Source organism: Amblyraja radiata, chromosome 29 (assembly GCF_010909765.2).
Source record: "Amblyraja radiata isolate CabotCenter1 chromosome 29, sAmbRad1.1.pri, whole genome shotgun sequence".
Lineage (NCBI taxonomy): Eukaryota > Metazoa > Chordata > Chondrichthyes > Rajiformes > Rajidae > Amblyraja > Amblyraja radiata.
This window is the reverse complement of record NC_045984.1, coordinates 21,963,711-21,989,291: the sequence shown is the minus strand read 5'-3', so window position 1 is coordinate 21,989,291 and position 25,581 is coordinate 21,963,711. Positions and strand designations below refer to the sequence as shown.

Genomic DNA, 25,581 nt, shown 5'->3' with positions numbered 1-25,581 from the left:
AAACATGCCCTTTGTCCCACTTAGTCCACGCTGACCATTGATCACTCATTTACACTAGTTCTATGTTATCCCACATTCACATTCACTCCGTATACACTGGGAGCAATTTTACGGAGGTCAATTAACCTAGAAGCCCAAGCGTCTTTTCCCAGCAGAGTGGAAGTAGATAAAGTGACAGGGCTGAAAAAAAGATCAACATTTCCCAATGTAACTGTGACTTGGAGATGGGGTGCATCAGGTGATATCTTTTAGAGGGCAGACTAATTCTTGGGTCAGTAAGCAAGCTCTCAGTCCATAGGAAAACTGAGTGGAGTGTGGACAGAAGACTGAACTCCAACATGGTGGCCATATAAATCCGGAGGGAATTATTGAACATAGATGGGTTGGAATTGATTAGAAAGGAACACAGTAACAGGGACAAAGGTCACCTTTAGTCTGAGCAGCACCGAGACCTGATCTTGCACAACCTCCACTGGTGACAGGGTCCACCCTTATAAACCCCAACAAAAGTCATCGACCAACTCAGAACCCCTTAAGTAATAATAGAAAGTCATACGATTGCCTGTGGCAGCGTTCTATCTTGCTTGAGACTGATGGATGAAGGAAAATTCTCTAGTACAAGGATAGGACGGAGCATGCTGCCAGCCATTGCCAAAGGTTTAAATACACGTAAACATGTTTTCTGTCCTGCCTTAAAAATAAACTAGCTACCAGCATTGCATCGTTCTTTGTACAAACAATACTGTACATTGCATACAACAATTTGTCGGGCTCCCTTGCCCTACAAAGAGCACACATAATCTGTCCTGCTACCACCAGTTTAGCACTTGAAAGTCTACAGACTTTTTTTTTTCTTTTAAAACAGTCAAAAAGACTACAATGACGACACTCCTTCTCAAAATTCCAAGTGTTTCTTACAAGTTTGACATAATTACTCTTCATAAAATAAAGCATTTTTTTTCCATTTACAATGGCTCTTTTACATCAGAAGCCTATACTTTTAAAGTATAGGAATATGCAAAACCATAAAAATGAGGACAATTACTGCATTTAAATACAATAAGGGTAACCGGAGAGTTTAACTCAAATCCAGTTCCCATGGAGGAAGAATACTCTACAAATGGTATATAATGCTGAACATTCTTAATAAGCCAGTGTAATGAAACATTTTTTTTGTACTTTTCTCATTACAAAAGTCTTTGCCTTATAAAATAGGGTAGAATAAGTAAAACATACTTAATAAAACTATACAGCTTACAAATTACACAGTCTGCAAGGAAGGCAGCTAATGTCAAAGACCAGATGCAACAAGGATCAAACGTTTTGGCATTGGCCTGATTCATGTCATCTGAGTTCAGCATCCCAGTTAGCATTACAAGTGTCAAATCAAATTCAAATTAAGAAAGCTCGGAGACATTAGTAGGATCTTAAAGCAGAGTTATATGTGACTTGGTTATCACTTATCATTTCACCTCGTGCAGATGGGTTTTTACATTGAACACTTCTCTAGCAAATTGACACCCCACCGCTATTGCTTGTGTTTTGTGTTTTGTTTATGAGTTATGTTTTATGTACAACCTTAATTCGTGGTTTTCAGATTCTGACGTGGAACTTTCTTTCCCCTTGAAGCTCAGGATAGTTTACAGTTGCAGCTGTGAAGCACTTGGGTCTGCTGGAAGAGTGGGTCCATCTACCCATTTTCTGCTCAGACCAGATTCAGAAGCAAACTGCTAACAATTGATGTAAATCGCGCATTTGTTTTCTAGAAAATGTAGCATTGAGGAATCTTATCCTCACAGAAAATAATAGGAGATTGAAGCACTTTTAAAATCTAATCTTTCCGTAGCGATGCATAGGATTGATTTTAGATCCAACCAGTATCAAAGTGTTGACCCACACTATGGGACCAAAATATTGGGTTTTAGAACCTTAGTTGAACAATTGCCCGATCAACTTTAGTGGGACACAGTTGACTCTAATTAAGTTGATCATGATTTTTTTTGAGTCGAACATTTGAACCACACAGGAAAATAAAGGAAATAATATTTGTTTTGTTAATTTGCTACCAACATAGTGCTTCACAGTTGTACAGTAAAATATGTATTTCCCCCTCCTCATGTCCAGCCTCCCTAATCATAGATCAAGCATTGCTCATTTTAGGAAAAGGACCTCTCTATTAAATCTGTATAGAGAGCTGCACCAACTTTGGTCAATTAAAACAAAATCAATATTTAAAAAACAAACTAGAAAGGCATGGCGCTGTAGTTATTGTGTGTGCTAACTCAAAGTGATTAAAACAAGCTAAGACGAGCTAAGCTACATCTAAGACGAGACTGGTATTGCATATTTTCCAAAGATTTTAAACAATAGGAGCTGGAAGACACAAATAGGGAGAAACAAAAATTAAACACTTTTCATTAAAATATTAGTGACAAATAACGTCTGAAAGCAATGTTCCTACATGACTGCAAGATGAATATATTCTTTGTGAAAATCCATAGAATCACTGGAATACTGATAATTAGTGCTGTTACAATGTCCTATGAAGCCAAAAATCATAAACCTTTACAATTTTACCAATGGTACTTTTCTTAATGACAGCAGCCAAACATGCATGCCAAAGATCTGTGCAGTGATACCAAGGAAATTTATTTTTTTTGTGTTTTTTTTAAAAACGTTTTTTTCTCAAAGGCAAGGCACATAATGTGGTATAAAATTTCTGTGCAAATCAGGAAAGGATCTTGTCAGGAGAAAAGAGTGAAGCCAGCACAAGTTGCCATGCACATCAGAAGTCAGTGTGTAGCTGACTGATTTTCATTTAGCTGGTTCACAAAGTTTACTACCAAAGCACCATGCATCACTCAGCACCTTTGATGAAAAAAAAAACATGTTAATATAAATACGTCTATAGAGTTTGCCTCACTATTTCTGCTTACACTCGTGAGGTCTTTGGATGCCAGTATTTTGAGCTCAGGCAAGACTGTACCCAAGCTTGTAAAATAAGCGCACATGGAGAGAAATGTTTTCAGGTGCAGGCTGCTTTTGTCAAAAGCTTTCCGTTTGCAAACAAAAAAATGAAAAGTTATGCCAAATATTGCTTTTGATATGTGTCAGTTTAAATGGATGATGTCGTGTGCACAAGTGTTGTCTTTTCTTTCTCATGAGAGTAGCTGTCTACCCCCCCTGATTTAAAAAAAAGTAAAATAACACGTAACATACTAAGGCATTTGTGTTCACCTCTGAAGTGTAGGGGGAGGGAGAGGGAGGGTGTTGGTGCATAGGTGGGGGCCGGGAGATCTTGTTTGGATGGGTGTTGGTTGCTGTTTAGGTGAGTGTTGAGTGGGGGTCAGGAGGTGTTATTTGGGTGGGGGGGGGGGGGGGGGGGTTGGGAGATTTAGGGTGGGGGTTAGTGATTTTGTTGGGGGTTGGAGGTTTGGATTGGTGGATGGAGTTTGGTTTGGGTGTTGGGAGTTTGGCTGGGGGGGTTGATGGTCGGGATGGTGCAGGGAGTTTGTGTGGGGAATGGGAGTTTGTGTGGGGGTTTGAATTGTTGTTCGGGTGGGTGTCAGGATTTGTTGTTCGATTGGGTGTCGGGACTTTGGGTGGGGGTTCGAGCTGTTTTAGGGAGGTGCTTTGGAGTTGTAGTCTGGGTGGGGACTGGGGGCTAGGATCGGATGTAGGGTGGGGGGAATGGCCTTTTCGGTGCACTTTTGTGCCACAGTCGCCTGGCGACAACAGTTTGTCCCGTTTTACAGTCCTGAGCTACAAGGACATGATAATAATAATTGCTAAGTTAGAAATTTATTTACTTTCAATTGCACTTGCCTCTTAAATCTTTACAAAAGATTATTCTTTCTCTGTTCAAACAGGCAATTAACCTGTTGTTTTAAAATGCAGCAATCTCTTCTTCATTCCCTCCTCCCCCACCCCACCCCCACCCCAATTTAAACATGATTACCGATTGAATGTTAAGTATCCAAGACATGATTTTGAAGCTACCTTAGACATTGTTGGGATCTGGTCCAGTTCTCCTGCATAATAGCTTTAAAGTATTTAGGAATAACTTTAGAATTACAACTAAAAAGAAAATCCCCAAATATATCGATTCTCGAAAAACATTTTACTAGGCAAAAGATAACCCACTAATGATACTCTCGAGTTTGCAGCCATTGTATGAAGCCATTGAAATAAAAGGTATCTCTAACTGGGAAGGTGAGGTAATCTATGCTTGGGACTGTGAGGCTTTGGACTGACACAGCTTCTGAGGAATTCCTCCACACCCTCTATGCAACCACCAAAGTCTCCCAGAACTATCACCAAAACCTAGTTATGGACTATGTCATGCACTATTGAAGATAAGCGATAATAACTAAAACCAGTAAATCTACTGCGCTGACAGCTGAGTGTCTATATCTGTACTATTAGCTGCATGCAAAATAAAAAGTAAATGATACTTCGGATGGGAAAATTGGAATTGAAAACTGTAAGCATTTATCTGACTGATTTGCGTTTTGGTTTACTACAGTTAAATAATCGTAAAAATGTGTTTAAAGTTTCAGGTTGGTTAAATCATTCACGCCGTTGTGAGATTCTTAACACTGCATATATTTAATTTCTTCCTTAGCTTATAAACTGCAGTCAAAGTGAAATTGTTCTGTGATGTTCCTATTTGGTAGATTGCGACTAGGTGACCACATCTCCAATTTGGGCTTGAAGGCTTTTTAACATGTGTCGACAACTGAACTATTTAAAGGAATGATTTTACACCAAAGTATTAAACACATTTGCTTGTGTATTAGAAAAATAATTCTGATTAGTGTGGCCAGATTTTTTTTGAACAGAAGCATAGAATGTAACTTGCTATTAAGCTAATGAATTAGCCGTACTGAAGTGATGGTATCCAATGTGTAGGCTTCATTAGTGCACATTTTAAAAAAAATATGATGAATAAAAGTTTACCGTCAAGTTAGTTTAAAAACAAAAATTCACAATTAAAATCAAGATTGTTTTTGCTTTGAAAAAGTGGAAGAATTGTCCTTAAACTGTGATAATTTTTTTTACACCAGACCACCAGTACTTCCACGCACAGGCACACAACGCTCTGTGCATTTCGGCACTTGAAGTCGAGTTCACGAGGCTTTTTAGATGCTTAACGCACATTTGCAGAGGATCATGCCTGCAAAACTCTTGTTCTTTAAAAAGGAAAAATCAACAGGATAACCATAATGCAATTTTGACTTATGTTTAGCTGATGAAGATTAATTTTCCCACCCTGTCAATAGCAGATTTAGTAAACTTTGTTCTGTAATTATTATTATTTTTTAAAGAAATATAAAGGCTTATTTGCATAAAACAGACAGGGAACCTCAGGCTAAGCATCAGCCAATGGAAGAAGTGAATTGCACCCATCTTCGGAACATGTTGGTAGGATGATAGATAGTGTTTCTGACTTTACATTTTCTTTTCAAGGCGAGCGGATGAATAACCTTCTCCCTTGTTCCTCTCCGTTTTAAACTTGAAATCGGCGCTCAACCATGTTTCTTGAAACCTGATCACACAGCTTCTGTAATACTTGGAAGGTGGACTTCAACTATCCCAGATACCAGGACTGTGGAGATAAAGAAAACGCAAACGTTAGTGACAAGGACAAAACGCTTTAATGCAGTAGAACAAATCAAAGTGCAGACACTATTTATCAGTAAGGAAAAACATTGCAAAACATCACATCGACAGTAAAATATTCCCTGGTTGATTTCTCAGCAGTCTGTGCATTGCCTGGCACAGGTTACATAGAACATGGATCAGTACAGCACAGGGACGGACGCTCAATGTCTGTGTCAAACGTGATGCTAAGTCAAATTTACCTTCTGTGCCTGCACCTGATCAACACCTGTATCTGCTCCATTCTGTGTTAGTAACGAAGTGCGGCAAGGAGGAATTTTGTCTCCTATTTTATTTAATGTCTATATGAACGAATTGTCAAATCAGTTAAATAGGCTAAAAACTGGCTGTCTTGTGGGCGACCTTGCATTACCCGGCGTGGCTTAATGGCCACGGGACAATCGCCATCGCCCGCCGGGGGCTTTGACTTTGACTTTGACTCTGACATCGGGGGGGAGAGTGCAGTGGAGAGAGAAGTTTTTTTGGCCTTCCATCACAGCAATGTGATGGATGTTTATGTAAATTATGTTGTGTCTTGGGTCTATTTGTTTGTAATGTATGGCTGCAGAAACGGCATTTCGTTTGGACCTCAAGGGGTCCAAATGACAATAAATTGAATTGTATTGTATTGTATAATGGTAGTTAGAAGCGCTGAGGACAGGGAATCAACTTCTCTGACCTTTTATTTGTCAGACAGTCCTCTTGCAGTGTGTGAGGAAATTAAATACCTAGGTCATGTCATATCTGATGACTGGAAGGATGACAAAGACCTCTACCGACAGCGCTGTAAATTTTATCTTCAAGCCAACATGCTTATAAGGAAGTTTTATATGTGCTCTGACTCTGTGAAGTGTTCCCTGTTCAGTACCTACATCACACCGTTATATACTGCTCAATTGTGGTCTAATTATAAGAAAAAGAGTATGCAGAGGCTTAAGGTAGCATACAATGATGCAATGAGGTTGCTGCTTCGTGTCCCTAGGTGGCATTGTGCCAGTCAATTGTTTGTGTCCACTAGAGTGCCAACCTGTGAGGCACTCTTAAGACAGCTGATGTTTAGTTTTATGTGTCGCCTGGACAAGTCAGAGAACCACATAATTGAAGCCCTAGTTAGCCCTCTGAAAAGCTGCTATAGATTCACTTCTAGGCTAAGACGGCATTGGTGCAATAGCTTATATATATTTTAGGCTAATATGCAATTTTTTAATGTATCTTTGTAATTCTTTGTACTGTTTGATGTGTTATATGGACCTGTGTCTGAAATAAAGCTTTAATAATAATATCGCACCATTAGCTGCATATCCATGTCCAAAAGCTTCTTAAACCCCACTTTAGACTTTTGACCAGAGATACAGAGTGGAAACAAGCCCTTCGGCCCACCGAGTCCACGCCGACTAGCGATCACCCCGTACACTAGCACTATCCCACACACTTGGGACAATGTAAATTTTTACCAAAGCTAATTAACCTACGAACCTGTGCATCATTGGAGTGTAGGAGGGAACCGCGGCACCTGCAGGAGACCCACGCGGACACAGGGAGAACATACAAACACCATACAGACAGCACAAGTAGCCAGGATCGAACCCGGGTCTCTGGCTCTGTGAGGCAGCAGCTCCCCTACCCATGTGCCACCGTGCTACCACTGTTGTATCTGTCTGCACAAGGGCTATATCGCTCCAGTCACTGCCTGTTCATGTGTCCGTCCAAAGGATCTTAAACGCCACTATATCATATCTGCTCCACCACCAGCAATCCTGACAGCGTGTTCCAGGCACCCACCACCCTCTGTGTAAAAACATGCCCATTGTCTTTTTTTGTTTTTTTACCAGGAGCTGATTATTCTGTGAAGCTAACAACGTGGAGCACACACAGTTGTGTTTCTCAGCCACTTAGTCTCTCAATAGCTGTATTTGATTATCCATTTTTAATGATGTTATGGAGCGATGGATTGAAGCTCTGCGCTCCACTGTTCTCGGCACCAGTGTTTATCTGCTGTTCGCAGTAAACCCAACACATTTTGTATTGCACTTGACAGATGGCACTGCCATCTGTTTGCCAATTGAGCAGCTTTGACTCGCTTCTGTAAGCAGACAGCTGCACAGCAAACATTGCCTGTTCCTGGTAGTTTACCGTAGCCAGCAGGCCAATGCTATCGGGAGTGTCATAGAGTCATACAGCACCCAAACAGGCTCTCTGCACAACTTGTCCATCTCTTAAAAATAGCGAAGTCAGGGGATATGGGGAGAAGGCAGGAACGGGGTACTAGAAACATAGAAACATAGAAACATAGAAATTAGGTGCAGGAGTAGGCCATTCGGCCCTTCGAGCCTGCACCGCCATTCAATATGATCATGGCTGATCATCCAACTCAGTATCCCGTACCTGCCTTCTCTCCATACCCTCTGATCCCCTTAGCCACAAGGGCCACATCTAACTCCCTCTTAAATATAGCCAATGAACTGGCCTCGACTACCCTCTGTGGCAGGGAGTTCCAGAGATTCACCACTCTCTGTGTGAAAAAAGTTCTTCTCATCTCGGTTTTAAAGGATTTCCCCCTTATCCTTAAGCTGTGACCCCTTGTCCTGGACTTCCCCAACATCGGGAGCAATCTTCCTGCATCTAGCCTGTCCAACGCCTTAAGAATTTTGTAAGTTTCTATAAGATCCCCTCTCAATCTCCTAAATTCTAGAGAGTATAAACCAAGTCTATCCAGTCTTTCTTCATAAGACAGTCCTGACATCCCAGGAATCAGTCTGGTGAACCTTCTCTGCACTCCCTCTATGGCAATAATGTCCTTCCTCAGATTTGGAGACCAAAACTGTACGCAATACTCCAGGTGTGGTCTCACCAAGACCCTGTACAACTGCAGTAGAACCTCCCTGCTCCTATACTCAAATCCTTTTGCTATGAAAGCTAACATACCATTCGCTTTCTTCACTGCCTGCTGCACCTGCATACCCACTTTGATTGGGGATGATCAGCCATGATCACATTGAATGGCGGTGCTGGCTCAAAGGGCCGAATGGCCTACTCCTGCACCTATTGTCTATTGTCTATTGACCAACATGCACCATCTATGCTAGCTCTATTTGCTGCGTTTGGCCCATATCCCCTTACACCTTCCTTGTCCATGTCTTTTCAAGTGGATCCAATCAGCAGAATGCTAAAATTCTGCAGAGAACCAATTAACAGCGGCAAATCTTGAGAAGAGCTAACGTGGGTAGAATAATTTGACGAATAATTCAAAGTCTGATCTGAAATTCTGTTTCTCCTTCCACAGGTGCTGCCTGACCTGCTGAGTGTTTGGATAGGAAAGGTTTAGAGGGATATACACCCGGGCAAATGGGACTGCCTAGATGGGGCATCTTGGTTGGCACAGACGGGTTGGGCTGAAGGACCCGTTTCCGTGTTGTATGACTCTACCTAGTAACATAGCTAAAAGTGTTCATATAAGACATTAAAATGACATTTCAAACTCTGCACCAATCAGCACAATTTAAAAGGCAAACACTTTGATCTAACAGAGTGTGCTGCCTAAATACCATTTATTTAGATTAGTTTAGTTTAGAGATTCAGTGCGGAAACAGGCTGTTCGGCCCATCGATTCCGTGCTGAGCAGCGATCCCCATACACTAGCACTATCCTGCACACACTAGTGTCAATTTACAACTTTACCAAGCCAATTAATCTACAAACCTGTACGTCTTTGGAGTGTGGGATAAAACTGGAGCACCCGGAGAAAACCCACGCAGGTATGCGGGGAGAACGTACAGACAGCACCCGTGGATAGGATCAAACCTGGGTGTCTGGTGCTGTAAGGCAGCAAATCTACCGCTGTGTTATTGTGCCCACCCTTATTGTATTGTATTGTATTGTATTTTAATTTTATAAAGGAATAAAAGTGCTGTCTACATTATTGCTTAAGAAGCTCTTTTACATTTAACGTCCAACCAACTAGACTACTCTGAGTGGGTGATATTCACCTTTGATGAGAGGATGTTACAGGAAGTTGCTGAGCATTATTAAAAGTGACCATTATTCTTGAGTTGACAGCAGTATTCGTTGGAGCTGCAGAAATTCACCGCACTGGGTTCAAGGTTTCTTGAACTTATCACTGATCAGTAGAAAAGTCCTTGGCGTATATCCCAGGACAGAGTCATGAACAGTCTGCCACTCCTCTCCGCCAGTATCTCATGTGTACATTATCCCTTCAGCAAGATAGGGTTAATGCAAAGAACATTTGCTCATCAGGTTTTAGTAAGCAATGGAGCAAGCAGAAGGTCACATCTGCTGGTATGTCTAGGACAACGCGTGCAAGGAATCCTGAGTGATGTTTCAGCGTTAAGGGAGGAATGCGGGTGGTTCCAATCGATCCTAAACAGCCCACTGCGTGTGGCATCTCTCCATTATACATTTCTAACAGTTCACACAGAACTTCAAGGCAATATCACAGTTAACTGTGCTGAGGCAATTACAGAAAATACCAAAAGCCTAACAACTTCCTTCAAAATCAAATAATCGAATTAAATTCTTCGACTAAATTCAGGTCGTAAGAGATATATCTTTGAAAACAAAGAAGCCTTGATCAAGGTACAAAATGTGAATTAGCTGCAAGGTTCAGTAGAATCGGTGGAATGATAGAAAACAGAACATAAAATAGTACAGCACAGGAACAGGCCCTTCGGCCCTCAATGTCTGCGTTAAACATGATGCCGAGATAAACTAATCCCCTTTGCCTGCATGGGATCCATATTCCTCCATTCCCTGTCTATCCATGTGCCAGTCTAAAAGCCCCTTAAAATGCCACTACAGTATCTGCCTCCACCACCAGCCCCGATAGCACATTCCAAGTCCTCACCACCATCTGTGTACACAATCTTGCCCTGCACATCTCCTTTAAACTTTGCCCCTCTCACCTCGAAGCTATGCCCTCTAGACTTTGACATTTTCAATCTGGGATAACATTCTGACTCTGTACCCTATCTATGCCTCTCATAATTGTGTATACTTCTATCAGGTCTCCTCTCAACCTCTGGCAAGTTCAGAAGTTGGCAAGAGTTGAGAAAATACTTTCTTGAAGAAAAAGTGGTGCCGATGTAATATCTTATTCTAACAGTAATAGAAACAGCGCCTTGCTTATTTAAACAGATCTAAACCACATTACGGAGAGCAGCTAACATGAAAGGATGTAATATGTGTTGATAAAATTATTTCTGTTGGCTTTGAAACACTTGCAAGTTATAAAATCCTTCTCACATGTTCAGAGATGTGCGTGACTGGCTCCATCAGGAAAATATAGCATAGTTGCCTGCTGACGGGGAATATTGGCTTGGCTTCCTAAACTTTAGACAAATTCCGTACAGGCAGCACCCATAGTCAAGTCCAAACCAGCGTTGGCCCTGACTGGCTTAGTGGTAGATTACGGACGATGGTATCGACCTTTGACATGAACGAACCTCTCTGGTGCTCTACTTGAGGAGTTGGATCTGAGATCCGGATCATAAAGCAAAAATTAATATCTCAACGGAGAGGCAAATTTGTTTCATATACTTGAGACACAAGGAATTGCAGATGTTGGAATCTTGAGCAAAACACAAAGTGCTGGAGAAACTCAGCGGGTCAAGCAGCAACTGTGGAGGGAATGGATAGGTGATGTTTTGGGTCAAATTGAAGAAGGGTCCTGACCTGAAACGTCGCCTGTCCATTCCCTCCACAAATGCTGCCTGACCCGCTGAGTTCCTCCATCACTGGAGTCGTAGAGGCATGGCGTCATACAGCACGGAATAGCCCTTTGGCTCAACCTGTCCATGTCGACTACGCTAGTCACATTTGCCCGCGTTTAGCCCACTTAAACCTTTCCAAATCCATGTATCTGCCTAAGTGTCATATAAATGCTATTATAGTACCTGCCTCAACTACCTCCTCTGCTAGCTTGTTCCATATACCACCACCCTCTGAGTGAAAATGTTGCCTCTCAGGTTCCTATTAAATCTTGCCCCACTTGTTTGTTTTATGTAATGGAGCTTTGCTTGTGAAAATTTTTAATCCATAAGAATATTTATTCCTAACCTATACTTCATTGGTGACTATTCAGTTTGGAGCTGTGCATCTTAGGTTTGGCTCTTTGGTTGCCTGCCACTAAAATAATAATATTCCGATTGTGCATTACTACATTCATGTCTGGGAATTTTTTTTTCTATGAAATGAGAGGTCATAGAGGCATACAGCACGGAAACAGGCCCTTCAGCCTAACTAGTCCATGCTGACCAACATACCCCATCTACAGTAGTCCCACCTGCCTGATTTTGGCCCATATCATTCTAAACCCATGTTTCCAATGCTGGAATCTTGAGCAAAACGCAAAATGCTGGAAGAACTCAGCGGGCCAGGCAGCATCTGTGGAGGGAATGGACAGGCGACGTTTCGGGCCGAGGCACTTTTTTCTCTCAGGACAAGACAGAGTCGAGTTATTTGGAGAGGTGTTCGGTGGGACAGGAGTAGGCAGGAACAATGAGTCTGCCAGGGCATTCCTGCCAGTGGGTTTTGGGAATGGGATAGAAATGGATTGTGCAGAGTTGGATACTGTGGGGAACTGAAGAGGGGTCCTGACCCGAAATGTTGTCTGTTTGTTCCCTCCCCAGAAACTTCCTGACCCAGTGAGTTCCTTCAGCACTTTGTCCAAAATCTAGAGTGTCTGTCTAGGGCAGTCTTGAGTGCCTGCTTGCACTATCACATGATCTACATTTTGATATCTTAAACCACCTTTTGATATCTTCTACATTTACTCATCTATGTAAAATATTCCATTGAGAACTTCAGAACTTTTCCAAATGGTTCTTCCAAATACATAATCATAGAGTCATGCAGCATGGAAACAGTTCCTTCAACCCAACTTACCCACACCGACCAACACGTCCCAGCTGCCTGCGTTTGGCCCATATCCCTCTAAACCCATTTTATCTTCAAATTCTGGATTACTGGATTAACACTGCGGGTTGGGCAACTTCTCTGGAGGACATGGATAGACAACGTTTTGGTAAGGGTCCTGGCCAGAAAATTCACCTATCCACGTCCACCAGAGATGCTGCCTGTCATGCTGTTATTCCAGCACATTGTGTTCGTCTGGTTGGTTAATGGAACCTCGCCACCTACAAATTGGCAACTGTGCTTTCCTTCAGTAAAACTGTGATCTTACTTCCAAAGTATTTCACTGGCATGTGCCACGGATGCTTAAGGCCCAAGTAATTCTTACTCTCAAGGATCAAACACTTCAATCATTGGGAATGTTCCTCTGTTGCAGAGTTCTGCCAACATACACACCACTGATCTTAGCTCCGAGTCGAGGCTTCCGACCATTGAAGGTCTGCCCAAGTCCCGTGACATTTTCATACAAAGCTCTCCTGTACGATGAATGTTTTCTCATCTACCTCACTCAAACGTGCTGCCTGTTTTTCTTTGACACTCTCCAGTGTAATGAATGTTGCTCTAAAACGTTCTCCCGGGTGATGGATGTTTTTTTCTCCAAAGCGCGTGGAGAATAATTCCCTCCCCATTCGAGGTCCAGGCAGTTCGTTGTGAGGCAGCCTCGATGAACAAGCGGCATTGATACTTCGGTCCGAGTTTACTACCGGTTGTGGGTGGACTCGGCAATGATTGAATGGGAAAAAAGCTCCACCGACGTTGACCAAAATGTTTCTCCAAGGAAATAGATGCCAGATCTCTGTAGGTGGCTGCCATCTCCGAGTTTATGATTCATCAGTCATGAAGGGTTGGGTTAGAATTAGATGATGTCATATCAGAGTCTGGTTTAGTGATGCGAAAATATATTTCACTTTCAAAATGGCTCAAGTAGATAAATCCAAAAACAACATGACAGCCGACACGTTGCTGTGGATGACTGTTTAGTTTAATTTAGATTAGAGATACCACATGAAAACAGGCCCTTCGGCCCATTGAGTCCAAGCCATCCATCGATTACTCATTCACACTAGTTCTATGTTACCTCACTTTCTCATCCACTCCCTACACACATGAGACTAGGTGCAGTAGGGCATAGTGGTTAGTTAATGGACTAGTAATCAGTGGCCTGCATTAATGATCTGGAGACACCAGTTCAAATCCCACCATTGCAGCATGGCAATATAAATGTTGAGGTTGGCACAGTGGCACAGCTGGTGGAGCCGCTACCTCACGGCACAGGAGATCTGGGTTCGATCCTCACCTCGGGTCCTCTTTGCGTGGTGTTTGCATGTTCTCCCTGGGACTCTGTGGGGTTCCTCAGGGTGTTCTGGTTTCCTCCCATATCCCTAAGGTGTGTGGATTTTTTTAGGCTAATTGTCCTCTGTAAATTACACCTATTGTGTAGATAGAGGGGGATGTGAAACTGGGATATGGGACATAGGACATAGATGGTCGGCGTGGACTTGGTGGCCTGAGGGGCCTGTTTCCAAGCCGTATCTCTAATCTAAACATTACGGGTCAGTTTTATTGCAAAGAGAGTGGTGAGTGCGTGGACTGAGCTGCTGGAGGTGGTGGTGGTCAGATACAATAGCGGTGTTTTTGAGATTTTTGCATAGGTGTTTGAGTACACAGGGAATGGCGGGATATGGATCACATGCAGGCAGATAAGTGATTGTCTTTGCATCATGTTCAACACAGACATTGTGGGCCGATGGGTCAGTTCCTGTGCTGTACTGTTCAATATTCTATGTTAACGGGTAACTGCACTAATGAAGTCAAGAGTCAATGAGTGTTTAACTGTCATATGTTCCAAAAGTTAACAATGAAATCCTTGCTTGCAGCAGCATTACAGGTTTTTAAGCACCGGGCTCAATAGTGAACGTAATAAAACAAACAAAAAAAGAGGTTCGATAAGTAATAAAATTCACAATATTAGTGAAAAACAAAACAAAAGCCCAAAGTCCCTAGTGCAACCAAGACAATTCGTAGTTAGAAGTTTTAAGGGCCTGTCCCACTGTACGAGGTAATTCCCGAGTTCTCCCCTGATTCGAGCTTGTGTAATGTACGTAGCGGGTACGTGGGGGCTCATACGAGTAAAAAGTAACCATTTTTTTCCTCACAAGTATTTTTTTACTCATGGCCATTTTCCACAGTTTTACAGTTTACCAGATTTCCCGAGTACCTACCGTTACTCATACGAGCTGCTACGTGACATCCACGAGCTCCTACGTACCCACTACGTTCATTACACGACCTCGAATCAGGGGAGAACTCAGGAGAACTCTTGAATTACCTCGTACAGTGGGACAGGCCCTTTAGTTACCGTTGTGTAATGTTTCTCTCTCTCTAACTTCTACAGGTGCACAGTCGAGAGCATGCTGACCGGTTGCATCGTGGCTTGGTTCGGCAATTTGAGCGCCCTGGAGAGGAAAAGACTACAAAAAGTAGTAAACACTGCCCAGTCCATCATCGGCTCTGACCTTCCTTCCATCGAGGGGATTTATCGCAGTCGCTGCCTCAAAAAGGCTGGCAGTATCATCAAAGACCCACACCATCCTGGCCACACACTCATCTCCCTGCTACCTTCAGGTAGAAGGTACAGGAGCCTGAAGACTGCAACAACCAGGTTCAGGAATAGTTACTTCCCCTCAGCCATCAGGCTATTAAACCTGGCTCGGACAAAACTCTGATTATTACCAACCACTTTCTGTTATTTGCACTATCAGTTTATTTATTCATGTGTGTATATATTTATATCATGGTATATGGACACATTTATCTGTTTTGTAGTAAATGCCTACTATTTTCTGTGTGCTTAAGCAAAGCAAGAATTTCATTGTCCTATACAGGGACACATGACAATAAACTCACTTGAACTTGAACTTAATAGCCGTAAGATTGTCGAGAAGAAACTGTTCCTGAATCTGGCAGTCAGGGTTTTCAGACTCCTGCACCTTATTCCCAATGGCAGCAGTGAAATGAGAGCATAGCCAAGGTGGTGTGGGACCTCGATGATGCTGGCTGCCTCTCCGAGTCATTGTCAATGTTTCAGATGTGAATGACATTCTTCTCAACTGGAGTTCATAATATCTGAAGAAGGGTCTCGACCCGAAAAGTCACCCATTCCTTCTCTCCAGAGATGCTGGGTGTCCCGCTGAGTTACTCCAGCTTTTTGCGTCTTTCTTCGGTTTAAACCAGCATCTGCAGTTCCTCACTACTCATAACATCCACGACAGACTCAAGGCATTGGGGCTCCCAAACTCTCACTACTGAACTACTTTTGTGGGTCTGTATGCATGAGACATATTCCGATAACTGCACCAATGCCTTGCTGATAAATCATAGTCATAAAACACAGAAACAGACCATTCGGCCCAACTTGTCCATGACGACCATGATGCCCCATCTAAGCTAGTCCCATTTGCTTGCATCCCATATCCCTCTTAACAAGCTTTTGTGTAATGTTACAGAATGTTATGGTATAACCACTTATTTGCCTTTAAATCAGTCATGCTGGGCTTGTTAAAACCTGGGGCTAATTAATGACTCTAATTACAGAGACAATGTGACATATTTACCAACATTAGATTACCCATAATTTGGAAGAAAGGCATCATGAAAGTGGGTTGGGATGATGTGGGTTTTGGGAAAAATGCAAAAACAAACATAAAGCTCTGTAATTTTATGACAGTGCGGTCTAAAATCAGAGTGCTCTTTAAACTTGGGAGTATTCCCTCCAAAGCAGCAGTAATTGGCAAAGAAATTGCAACTGCAATGAAAACTCCGAGGCCTTGAGTTTCGTCTTCATGAGTGTGGAGAGTGGAGTTTCCGCACGTCAATGGTGCAATCAGGTAGTGCTGTTGCCTCTTCGCTCCCTCAACCCCTGGTTCAATCCTGACCTCTGGTGCTGTCTGTGTGGAGTTCCCTATTCTCCCTGTGACCTCGTCAGTTCTTCCCCCGGATGCTCCATTATCGAATTGTTAAAGTTGGTGAGACTTGATGAGTAAAATAATAATTCAAAGCGTCAAAGGTCTCGTTGAATATACTTTTACTATGTCACCCGGGTGAAATAGGACACAGCCAATAGTGTGCACTTAGATGCACACTCGCAAGCTGCTATAACTCTACTGACTGTACAGAGAAATTACAAGTATCTTTATACTGATAAAACAACATTAGTCACATGTTATAGGCATAAGTGAACAAAGGGCTCAGTTACATACAATGAAATCCTTCAAACTAACATTAAGGAGATATGGGAGTATAGAGATACTTGGCCCAGCTGCATAGGCAAGAAAGCACTATTGTATTCATTGCAACTTCCAGACAGAACACTGATATCAAGTCTCTTCAACTTTAACAGAATGGCCAGGAACGAAGGAGATTACCACAAGTGGTGGTCCATCACGGGTACTGACCTCCCCACCATCAAAGGGATCTGCAGGAGATGCTGCCTCAAAAAAAGCAGCCAGTATGATCAAGTTCCCACACCATCCTGACCATGCTCTCATTTCATTCCAGCCATCAGGAAGAAGGTACAGGAGTCTGAAAACAGTGACCACCAGGTTCAGGGCCAGCTTCTTCCCAACAAAGATCAGGCTACTGAACACTACAAATACCAACTAAACTTTGAACCGTGAACTATCTTGGTTGCATTACGGATGTTGGGCTTTGTTTTCTTTTAATACACTAATATTATTATTTTTAATTTATTAAACTTCTTTTTAAAAATGTTTTAATTATGTTGTCTCTTTACAGACCTGTTATCTGTTGCAAGTTAGAATTCCATTGTTCCATGTTGGTATATATGACACTTGCACACTCTTGACTCTTGAAGAGATACATGGGTCGGTGGGTTAATTGGTTGCTGTAAGGCGAGGTATAGGTGAGTGATAGTATTTAGGAAAGTCGACGAGAATGTAGGGAGTGTGCGTAAGGTTTGCGTAAATGGTTGCTTGATGGTTGACATTGAGGAAGGAGCTTTTTCTGGGGTGGACAGTCACTAAAGGACTAAAGGACACAAAGTGCTGGAGTCAGGGAGCATCTCTGGAGAACATGAATTGGTGACGTTTCGGGTCAGGACATTTCGGGTTTACTCTCCACCTAGACAGTTATAACCTTTCTCTCAGGATGGAAATGTCAAATACTAAAGAACATAGCTGGAAATATTAAAGAATAGACGGCATAGCTTGAAGTTGAGAGGGGCAAAGTTTAAAGGAGATGAGCGAGGCAAGCTTTTTAAGCAGAGGGTGGTGGGTGCCAGGAACGCACTGGTTGATGTGCTGTTGGAGGTAGAAATGATAGTGTCATTTAAGAGGCTTTTAGACAGGCACATGCACATGCAGGGGATGGAGGTAAATGGATCATATGCATGCAGAGCAGATTAGTTTAGCTTGGCATTATGTTCGGTATGGACATTGTGGGCCGAAGGGCCAGTTCCCGTGCTGTACTGTTCTACTTTCTATGCTCCATGACTCTATGAGACACTGATCAGATTGCAACATTTCTGATGGACCTTCACTGAAGAAACATTTGCTTTTGGAGACATTCACAGCCTCAGATGGTAAGAACTTCCACGGTTCAAATGGTAGGTATGTTGCAAAGCCTACCTGAAGCGTCGTTGAAGATCTGCTGCTGAGGCTGTGCGCGATTTTGGCGCCGTTTAGAGGGGGCGGGTTTAAAACGCGATTTTCTCTAAGCTGTTCCAATCGAAAATGTTCAGCCTAGTTAATTATTAACGAAAAATCGCTGGAAGACCCCGTCGCAAAAGCTATTATTAGGTTTAAAGGCCTTGAATAATAGTTATAGTAGTTTAAAAATCAATCTTTAAACCCGCGACCGTCATCAACCGCAGGGTCTCATAAAGAAAATAGCAGAAGGTATGCTGTATATTTTTACATTCAAAAGGGCTTCTAAAGATCCCTGTATACAAAATTTAATATTGCGAGTAGCTCAATTTGGGCCCATTATATCGCGCAGTATTTTTCTGGGCATTTGAGGCACAAATCTACCGCAATGTGAACGTTCTAAACCAGCGCGTTCCACAGGATCCCACTGGAAAGCTGATTTAAATGGGCATTTATTTACAGCAATTGAACACTGAATTCCTTCCATTTGGCCTATAAATTAATGTAAATGAGATTTAAAAATCATGTTTTATTGTGAATTATTTGTGAATATTATTTGGACATTTAGGCTATTTAAAAATGTTAATCATTTATTAAGAAATAGATAGATGTTTAGATCTAGTAATTGAAGTCTGAAATTAGCTACAATTAGGTAACTAACTAATTATATGCTTTAATTTCAGGTCATCCAAGTAAGATTATTTTATATTTGTTTCAGAATGCTTCAATCTATGATAACTGAAAATTTCATTCAGTTCTCTTAATTTTTAAGAAAGTTATGGGCTTTTGACTGTTCACGATCACAACTTTTTTGTTATGTCCATAGAAAATCAATAGGGAACAAGATGCTCATTTCCGAGTATGAAAATGGCCATAACTTTTTAAATACTTGAGATATGAAAGTGAATTAGATGTCAAATTAAACTTATTTTTATGCTTTATCTGATGGGATAAATTACAGACTTGATTTTTAAAATCTCAAAATTTTGTAACATTGCTACAAATGGCACTCCTGCGTCACACTCCCAACTCTGTTTGGGTACATTTCTTGGAGGTCGATTCACGTGACCCTTTCTCTCTGACCCCATTGTTACAGTTATCAGTGTATGTTGCCTGCATACATAATCGCAAAGATATCGCAGTAATGAGTCAGACCATTCCTTAAGTCTGCAGTGGGTCTTATGAACTCCTATTGATAAGAGTGTCAATCGTATCTGAAGCACTGACTACTTTAGTTTGCTTACACACCCCCATCTCCACCAACTGGCCGATTCCCTCCATATCCAACAACTGGCCAATTCTCTCCATATCCAATACTTTTACACTTAATTGACAAATTGTTCAAAATGATGTTTGGGGGATTTTTCAGGTCGGGGGAGTTCCCCCCGCCACGGGTACCATGTAATCCCGTGCTACCTGCTCCATGGTCGGATAGTCGGTGACTAAACCGTCTCCCCCAACCTGGCTTGCCAGGTGAGCAGGGGTCTGTGGACCCCCAGCAGGACCAAAAACAAGACATGTCAAAGGGCGGATGAGCTCCTAGCGAGCCAACGGCCATCCACACTTCAGTAGCAGTTGCAATCACTGTCGTACATTGCATTAGTAAGGAGTGATGATAAAGCACACACACCAAATCCTATACTTCCAGCGGCGGAAGTCCGCAGGAACTGGAGGACAGAGATGTGTGGTGCATCCGTCACCGTTCCCGTCGGAAACCAGCACCACTGCGCCGCCAATGTTTTCAACGATGATGATGGAACAATAAATAAAATTTAATTTTCTCCTGATTTTGCTCACAAGAACTTTCCCATTCTTTCAAAAATGTATCCATCATCTCATTAAACATGTCCAAGGATCTAGCTGATCGATATCTTGCATCCAAAGGCTTCATCTTTAACCAAAATTGAACAAAGTTATTAATGAAATCACTGGAAATTAGGATCACTTGGCACTCAAGCCAGCCCCACCGTTCAATGATCATCGCTATTCCGGACCAGGCCTTCATAAGTTCATAAGTGATAGAAGCAGAATTAAGCCATTCGGCCCATCAGGTCTACTCCGCCATTCAATCATAGATGAGCTATCTCTCCCTCTCAACCCCATTCTCCTGCCTTCTCTGCATGACGCCTGATACCCGTACTAATCAAGAATCTATCAATCTTTTACACAGAGAGTGGTGGGTGGCTGGAATGCGCTGTTAGGTGTAGTAATGGAGGCAGATGTGATAGTGCCATTTATGCAGGGAATGGAGGGATCATGCAGGCAGATGATATCGGGTCTCTTTTTGGAAAGGAAAGGAAGGGAGGGAAAGGGAAATGGACTGTGAGCAGGCAGAGGAGATTAATTTATCGTAGCATTACGTCCAGCATAGACATTGTACGTCAGAGGGTGGTGAATCTGTGAAACACTTGCCATAATTAGCTGTGGAGACCAAGCAATTGGGTATTTCTAAGGTGGAGTTTGGTAGATACTTGATTGGTAAGGGTGTCAAGGGATATGGGGAGATGGCAGGAGAATGAGGTTGAGAGAGGAAGATAGATCAGCCGAGATTGAATGGCGGAGTAGACCCGATGGACCACATTGCCTAATTCTGCTCCTATGACTCCTGTTTAAGTCACTGGAATGGGATCTGAAGCTGGAACATTCCAGCAAGATTGCGGCCAAGTGATATTGCACCTCAAAGTTTGGAAAATTATAAAATATTATATTGTAGGAGTTTAGTGTTTGCATCTAGTCATCCATATTCTTCACATTTGCTTTAGTTTAGAGATACATAGAAACATAGAAAATAGGTGCAGGAGTAGGCCATTCGGCCCTTCGAGCCTGCACCGCCATTCAATATGATCATGGCTGATCATCCAATATGATCATGGCTGACCATACCCCATGGAAACAGACCCTGAGGCCTACTGAGTCCACGCTGGCCATCGATCACCTGTTCACACTGGTTCTGTGTTATCCCACTTTCACATCCACTCCCCATCAGAGGCAATTTTTTACAGAGGCCAATTAGTCTACAAACCCACACGTCTTTCAGATGTAGGAGGAAACCGGAGTACCCGGAGGAAACCCACGCGGTCACAGGGAGAACGTGCAAACTCCACACAGACAGAACCCTAAGTCAGGATCGAATCCAGGTCTATGGAACCAACTCTATCAGCGACACCACCTTGCTGCCCAAAATATATTTCCCAAAATTCATCAGGCATCCGCAGAAAATCAGCCAGAATTCTGGAAACGTGAGAAATCTGATTGGGAAAAGATACATTGACTTCAAAGCTTTTAATGTTTAGCATCAAACGTTATTGCATTTGACTGAAAAAATATATATAAATGGCTTCATGAACTCAGGGAGGTTAAATTTTACTGTGGACATAAATTTCTATCAGTATGGAAAAATATCCCGAGGACAGGGCTGTATTTGTGCTTGGACACTTATCTTTCCTCCTGCAATTAAGAAAATTTCCTGTCGGTGTGAGATTACTTGAAAAAAGCGCAGCACATTTCAAAGTGTTGTAAATCATTCAGGACTTTAAATAGGGAGTGGAGTTCAAACAGAACTTTACAATTGCCAGACATTAGTCTCTGACACTTTGCAGTTAAATGGTGCACTGATAAAGACCACTTAAGTTCCAAGGTGCTGCCGTCACAGAGATAGGAGACTTTCAACTCTCCCATGGTAGGAGAGGGTGATAGCAGGAATCAGGGCAGAGAGGCAGAACTAGCAATCCCTCGGCGATTCCTATCCTCCCCCCTGTGCTGTCTGATTAAGTGACGGATCATCAAAGTTCGAAGCCTGCTAATCTACCTCCCGAGAGGCACGGCAGAAAACTAAACATAAAATGTTTAAAAATGGAAGTCGGGAAACTAGTCTCTGAACATTACGCTGCTTAGCAAAACAAAACAAACAAAAAAAAAGGCACCAAACAGCGTTTGAAGTTTCGAAAAGAAAACACGATGCAATTAATTAAAAAAAAAATTCCAACTGCGCTGTAGCTTTGGAAAATAAGTGTGATTGGGGTTTAAAACTCAAGTGCAAGCTCCCAGTTCAACAGGAGTTACTTTAAAATCAAGAAATCTTCATTGAAACAGGAAATGTAGATCACAGTTCCAACTGCAAACCGGGGTGTAGGAAATTATTTTGTAAGGCCTCCATCCATCTCTGTTGCTAGGGCCCAGGGTGCCTACAGTTACGACAGACTGAGCAATGCATGCATCGATCTACTCTCTTCCAATTAATTTGTTGGATTGCAGACGATTCAGTTTCTGAGCTGCCAGAATACCACTCAGCATGAAGGTTTTCATTTTTTTAAAACTCCAGGCAGACAGAATTGACGTGCGGCAGCCCGGCCGATGGTGTTTATTCACAGAGGAAGGAGCGGGTTGCATCGATTCCATTTTTGAAGTCCCTGAAGTTCAAGTTCATCCTGGGATTACATCATGTCTGGTTTCCCCTGGCAACCAGACAGCTCGCGACGTGACTGTACTCTGCAGGGGCAGTGCACACGTCTCTCAACGCATTTGGAAAACCAGAGTTCAAAATGCAGTCAGATATTGCGGGAGACTGCTTATCTCTGCATCACCATTTCCACAAAACAAAATGCAGCGAGAAAAGAGCGAGGCAGGTTTCGACAATTTTTGGAAGGTTCTGATTATCTGCTTCGATAATCAGTCAGTTTGTATTTGCATAAAATAATTGGGGGGGGAAAAAAATAAAATGCAATGCACAGGCCAGGAACGAAGGAGCTTGCAAAAAATGGTGGACACTGCCCAGTCCATCACGGGGTACTGACCTCCCCACCATCGAAGGGATGGATCTACATGAGACGCTGCATCATCAAAGACCCACACCATCCTGGCCACACTCTCATTTCACTCCTGCTGTCAGTAAGAAGATACAGGAGTCTGAAAACCATGACCACCAGGTTCAAGAGCAGCTTCTTCCCAACAACTATCAAGTTCTTGAACCTCCCCTCTCCTTCCACCTACATTCCTTCCTCTAGCTTCACAATTTGCAACACTTCAATCCTTTTGCCTCACAACTTCTATCTTTTCATCTCAGTCCTTTATCCACCACCTGCCTATCCCCATCCCCATCACCTTAATCAACCTATTACTAGCCAGGCTTTGTCCTGCCCCTCCTCTCTTCCAGCTTTCTACCCACCCCCTTCCCCCCCATCACCATAATCAGTCAGAAGGGTCCTGACCCGAAATGTCACCTATCCATGTTCTCAGGAGAAGCTGCTTGACCCGCTGAGTTACTCCAGCACTTTGTGTCTTTTTTTTGTAAACCACCATCATTCTATTGACTATGGATTTCTGATCTTGTATTGTGGTCATTAATTTTTTGCATTTTAGTTCATTATATATTATCAAGGTGTATTATATTTACAGGCCTGTTAAGCTGCTGCGTAAGAAATTCATTGTTCTGTTATTAGAAATATGACAATGAAACATTCTTGACTTTGATAAACAGCCTGGTTCCTCGTGCCCTATATCCCACATTAAACATTTAAATATGGAAGCACAGATGCTCAAGAGAAGCCATATAATCTAAAATAAGAGGTTGAAATTATGCAGTTGTCTGTTACAGAAGGAAGGCTTTAGCTCTGTGTTATCTTTCTATAATCTTTATTACCTGGTATAACCAGTGGCGGACTGGCCAGGGTGTCATCTTGCCCGATGGCATGTGGGCCCCTGATGAAGTGATAGCAAGTGATGGCAAGTGGGCCCCTGTTAAATGATTGCATTGTAGTTGTGGGTGGGCCCCCTTCATCTCCTGGCAACCAATATTTTTAGACCCAGTCCGCCACTGGGTATAACCTGGGTTACGTGCGGTAATGCCGGTACCTTCACTAACTGATGACTGTCTCAATGGTAGTAATTGCCGGCTTAACTGGTAGAATTTGGCTGGTTAATTTTGCCATATTTCTGCCTGGCAGTCAAAGTCTTTGAATAAATTAATTTGGCATCACTATCATGTTCTGACCATGATGCCTAGATCAACTAACCTCATTTGCTTGCACATGATCCATGTCCGTGCATTCCCTGCCTGTTCCCATGCCCCTGTCTAAATGCTTCTTTAATGCCACGCACACAAGTTTACAAATTATAAGAGTAGAATTAGGCCATTCGGCCCATCGAGTCTACTCCACTATTCAATCATGGCTGATCTCTGCCACATAATCCCATTTTCCTGCCTTCTCCCCATAACCCTTGACACCAGTTCTAATCAAGAACTTGTCTACCTCTGCCTTAAAAATATCCACTGACTTGGCCTCAACAGCCCTCTGTGGCAATCAGTTCCACAGATTAACTAAAGAAGTTCCTCCTCACCTCCTTTTTAAAAGAGCGCCCTTTATTTCTGAGGCTATGACCTCTGGTCCTAGACTCTCCCACCAGTGGAAACATCCTTTCCACATCCACTCTGTCTATGCCTTTCATTATTCTGTAAGTTTCAATGAGGTCCCCCCCTCAACCTTTTAAACTCCAGCGAGTAGAGGCCCAGTGCTGTCAAACTCTCATCATATGCTAACCCACTCATTCCTGGAATCATTCTTGTAAACCTCCTCTGGACCCTCTCCAGAGCCAGCACAACCTTCCTCAGATATGGGGCTCAAATGTGCTCAAAGTATCTGCCTCCATCGCATTCCAAGCTATGTAAGAAGAGTCTCGACCTGAAACGTCACCCATTCCTTCTCTCCAGAGATGCTGAGTTACTATCTATGTAAATGAAGATGTCCCCCACATCTCAATTAAGCTTTCCACCTCTTATCTTATAGCTATGTCTTCAATATTTTCACTCTGTGGTAAAAAGACTCTGACTGTCTACCCTATCTGCGCCCCTTGTAATTTTATACATTTCTATCAGGTCTCCCTTCAGTCTCCAACATTCCAGACTAAACAATCCAAGCTTGTCCAACTTCTCCTTAGAGTTTCCCTAAATCAGGCAGCATCCTTGTAAACCTCATCTACACCCTCTCCAAAATCACCACATCCTTCCTGTAACAGGGTGACCTGCAATATTATGCACGTAATTTTAATCCTATCCTTCAGATTTGGGATTCAATGTTGAATGATATATTTCCATGTCGAGCAGTAGAGGGCTTAACTACAAGGTGAGAGGGGAAATGTTTAATGGAAATGTGCTGTGCAAATGTTTTACACAAGGTTGGTGGGGGCCTGGAACGCATTGCTGGAAGTGCTGGTGGAGGCAGGTATGAAGAGTGGCGTTTAAGAGACTTTTAGATAGGCACATGGATATGCAGGGAATAGAGGGATATGGATTATGTGCAGGTAGATAAGAGTTGGTGTGGCATCATATTTGGCA

General features: G+C 42.5%; 1 protein-coding gene across 6 annotated transcripts in view; it reads right to left on the bottom strand.

Moving 5' to 3' along the window:
- Positions 1-203: 203 nt before the first annotated feature.
- The window catches only part of nfic (nuclear factor I C), a 453,772-nt gene continuing 428,394 nt past the window's right edge, over positions 204-25,581 (bottom strand). For 5 of the 6 annotated variants that reach the window (XM_033046834.1, XM_033046836.1, XM_033046832.1 and 2 more), the window contains one exon: positions 5,284-5,608. In XM_033046834.1, the coding sequence (XP_032902725.1) occupies positions 5,591-5,608 (18 nt within the window). In that variant the 3' untranslated portion in view covers positions 5,284-5,590. Of the gene's footprint in view, positions 5,609-25,581 lie in introns of all 6 variants that reach the window. The other variant, XM_033046830.1, reaches the window with a different exon arrangement.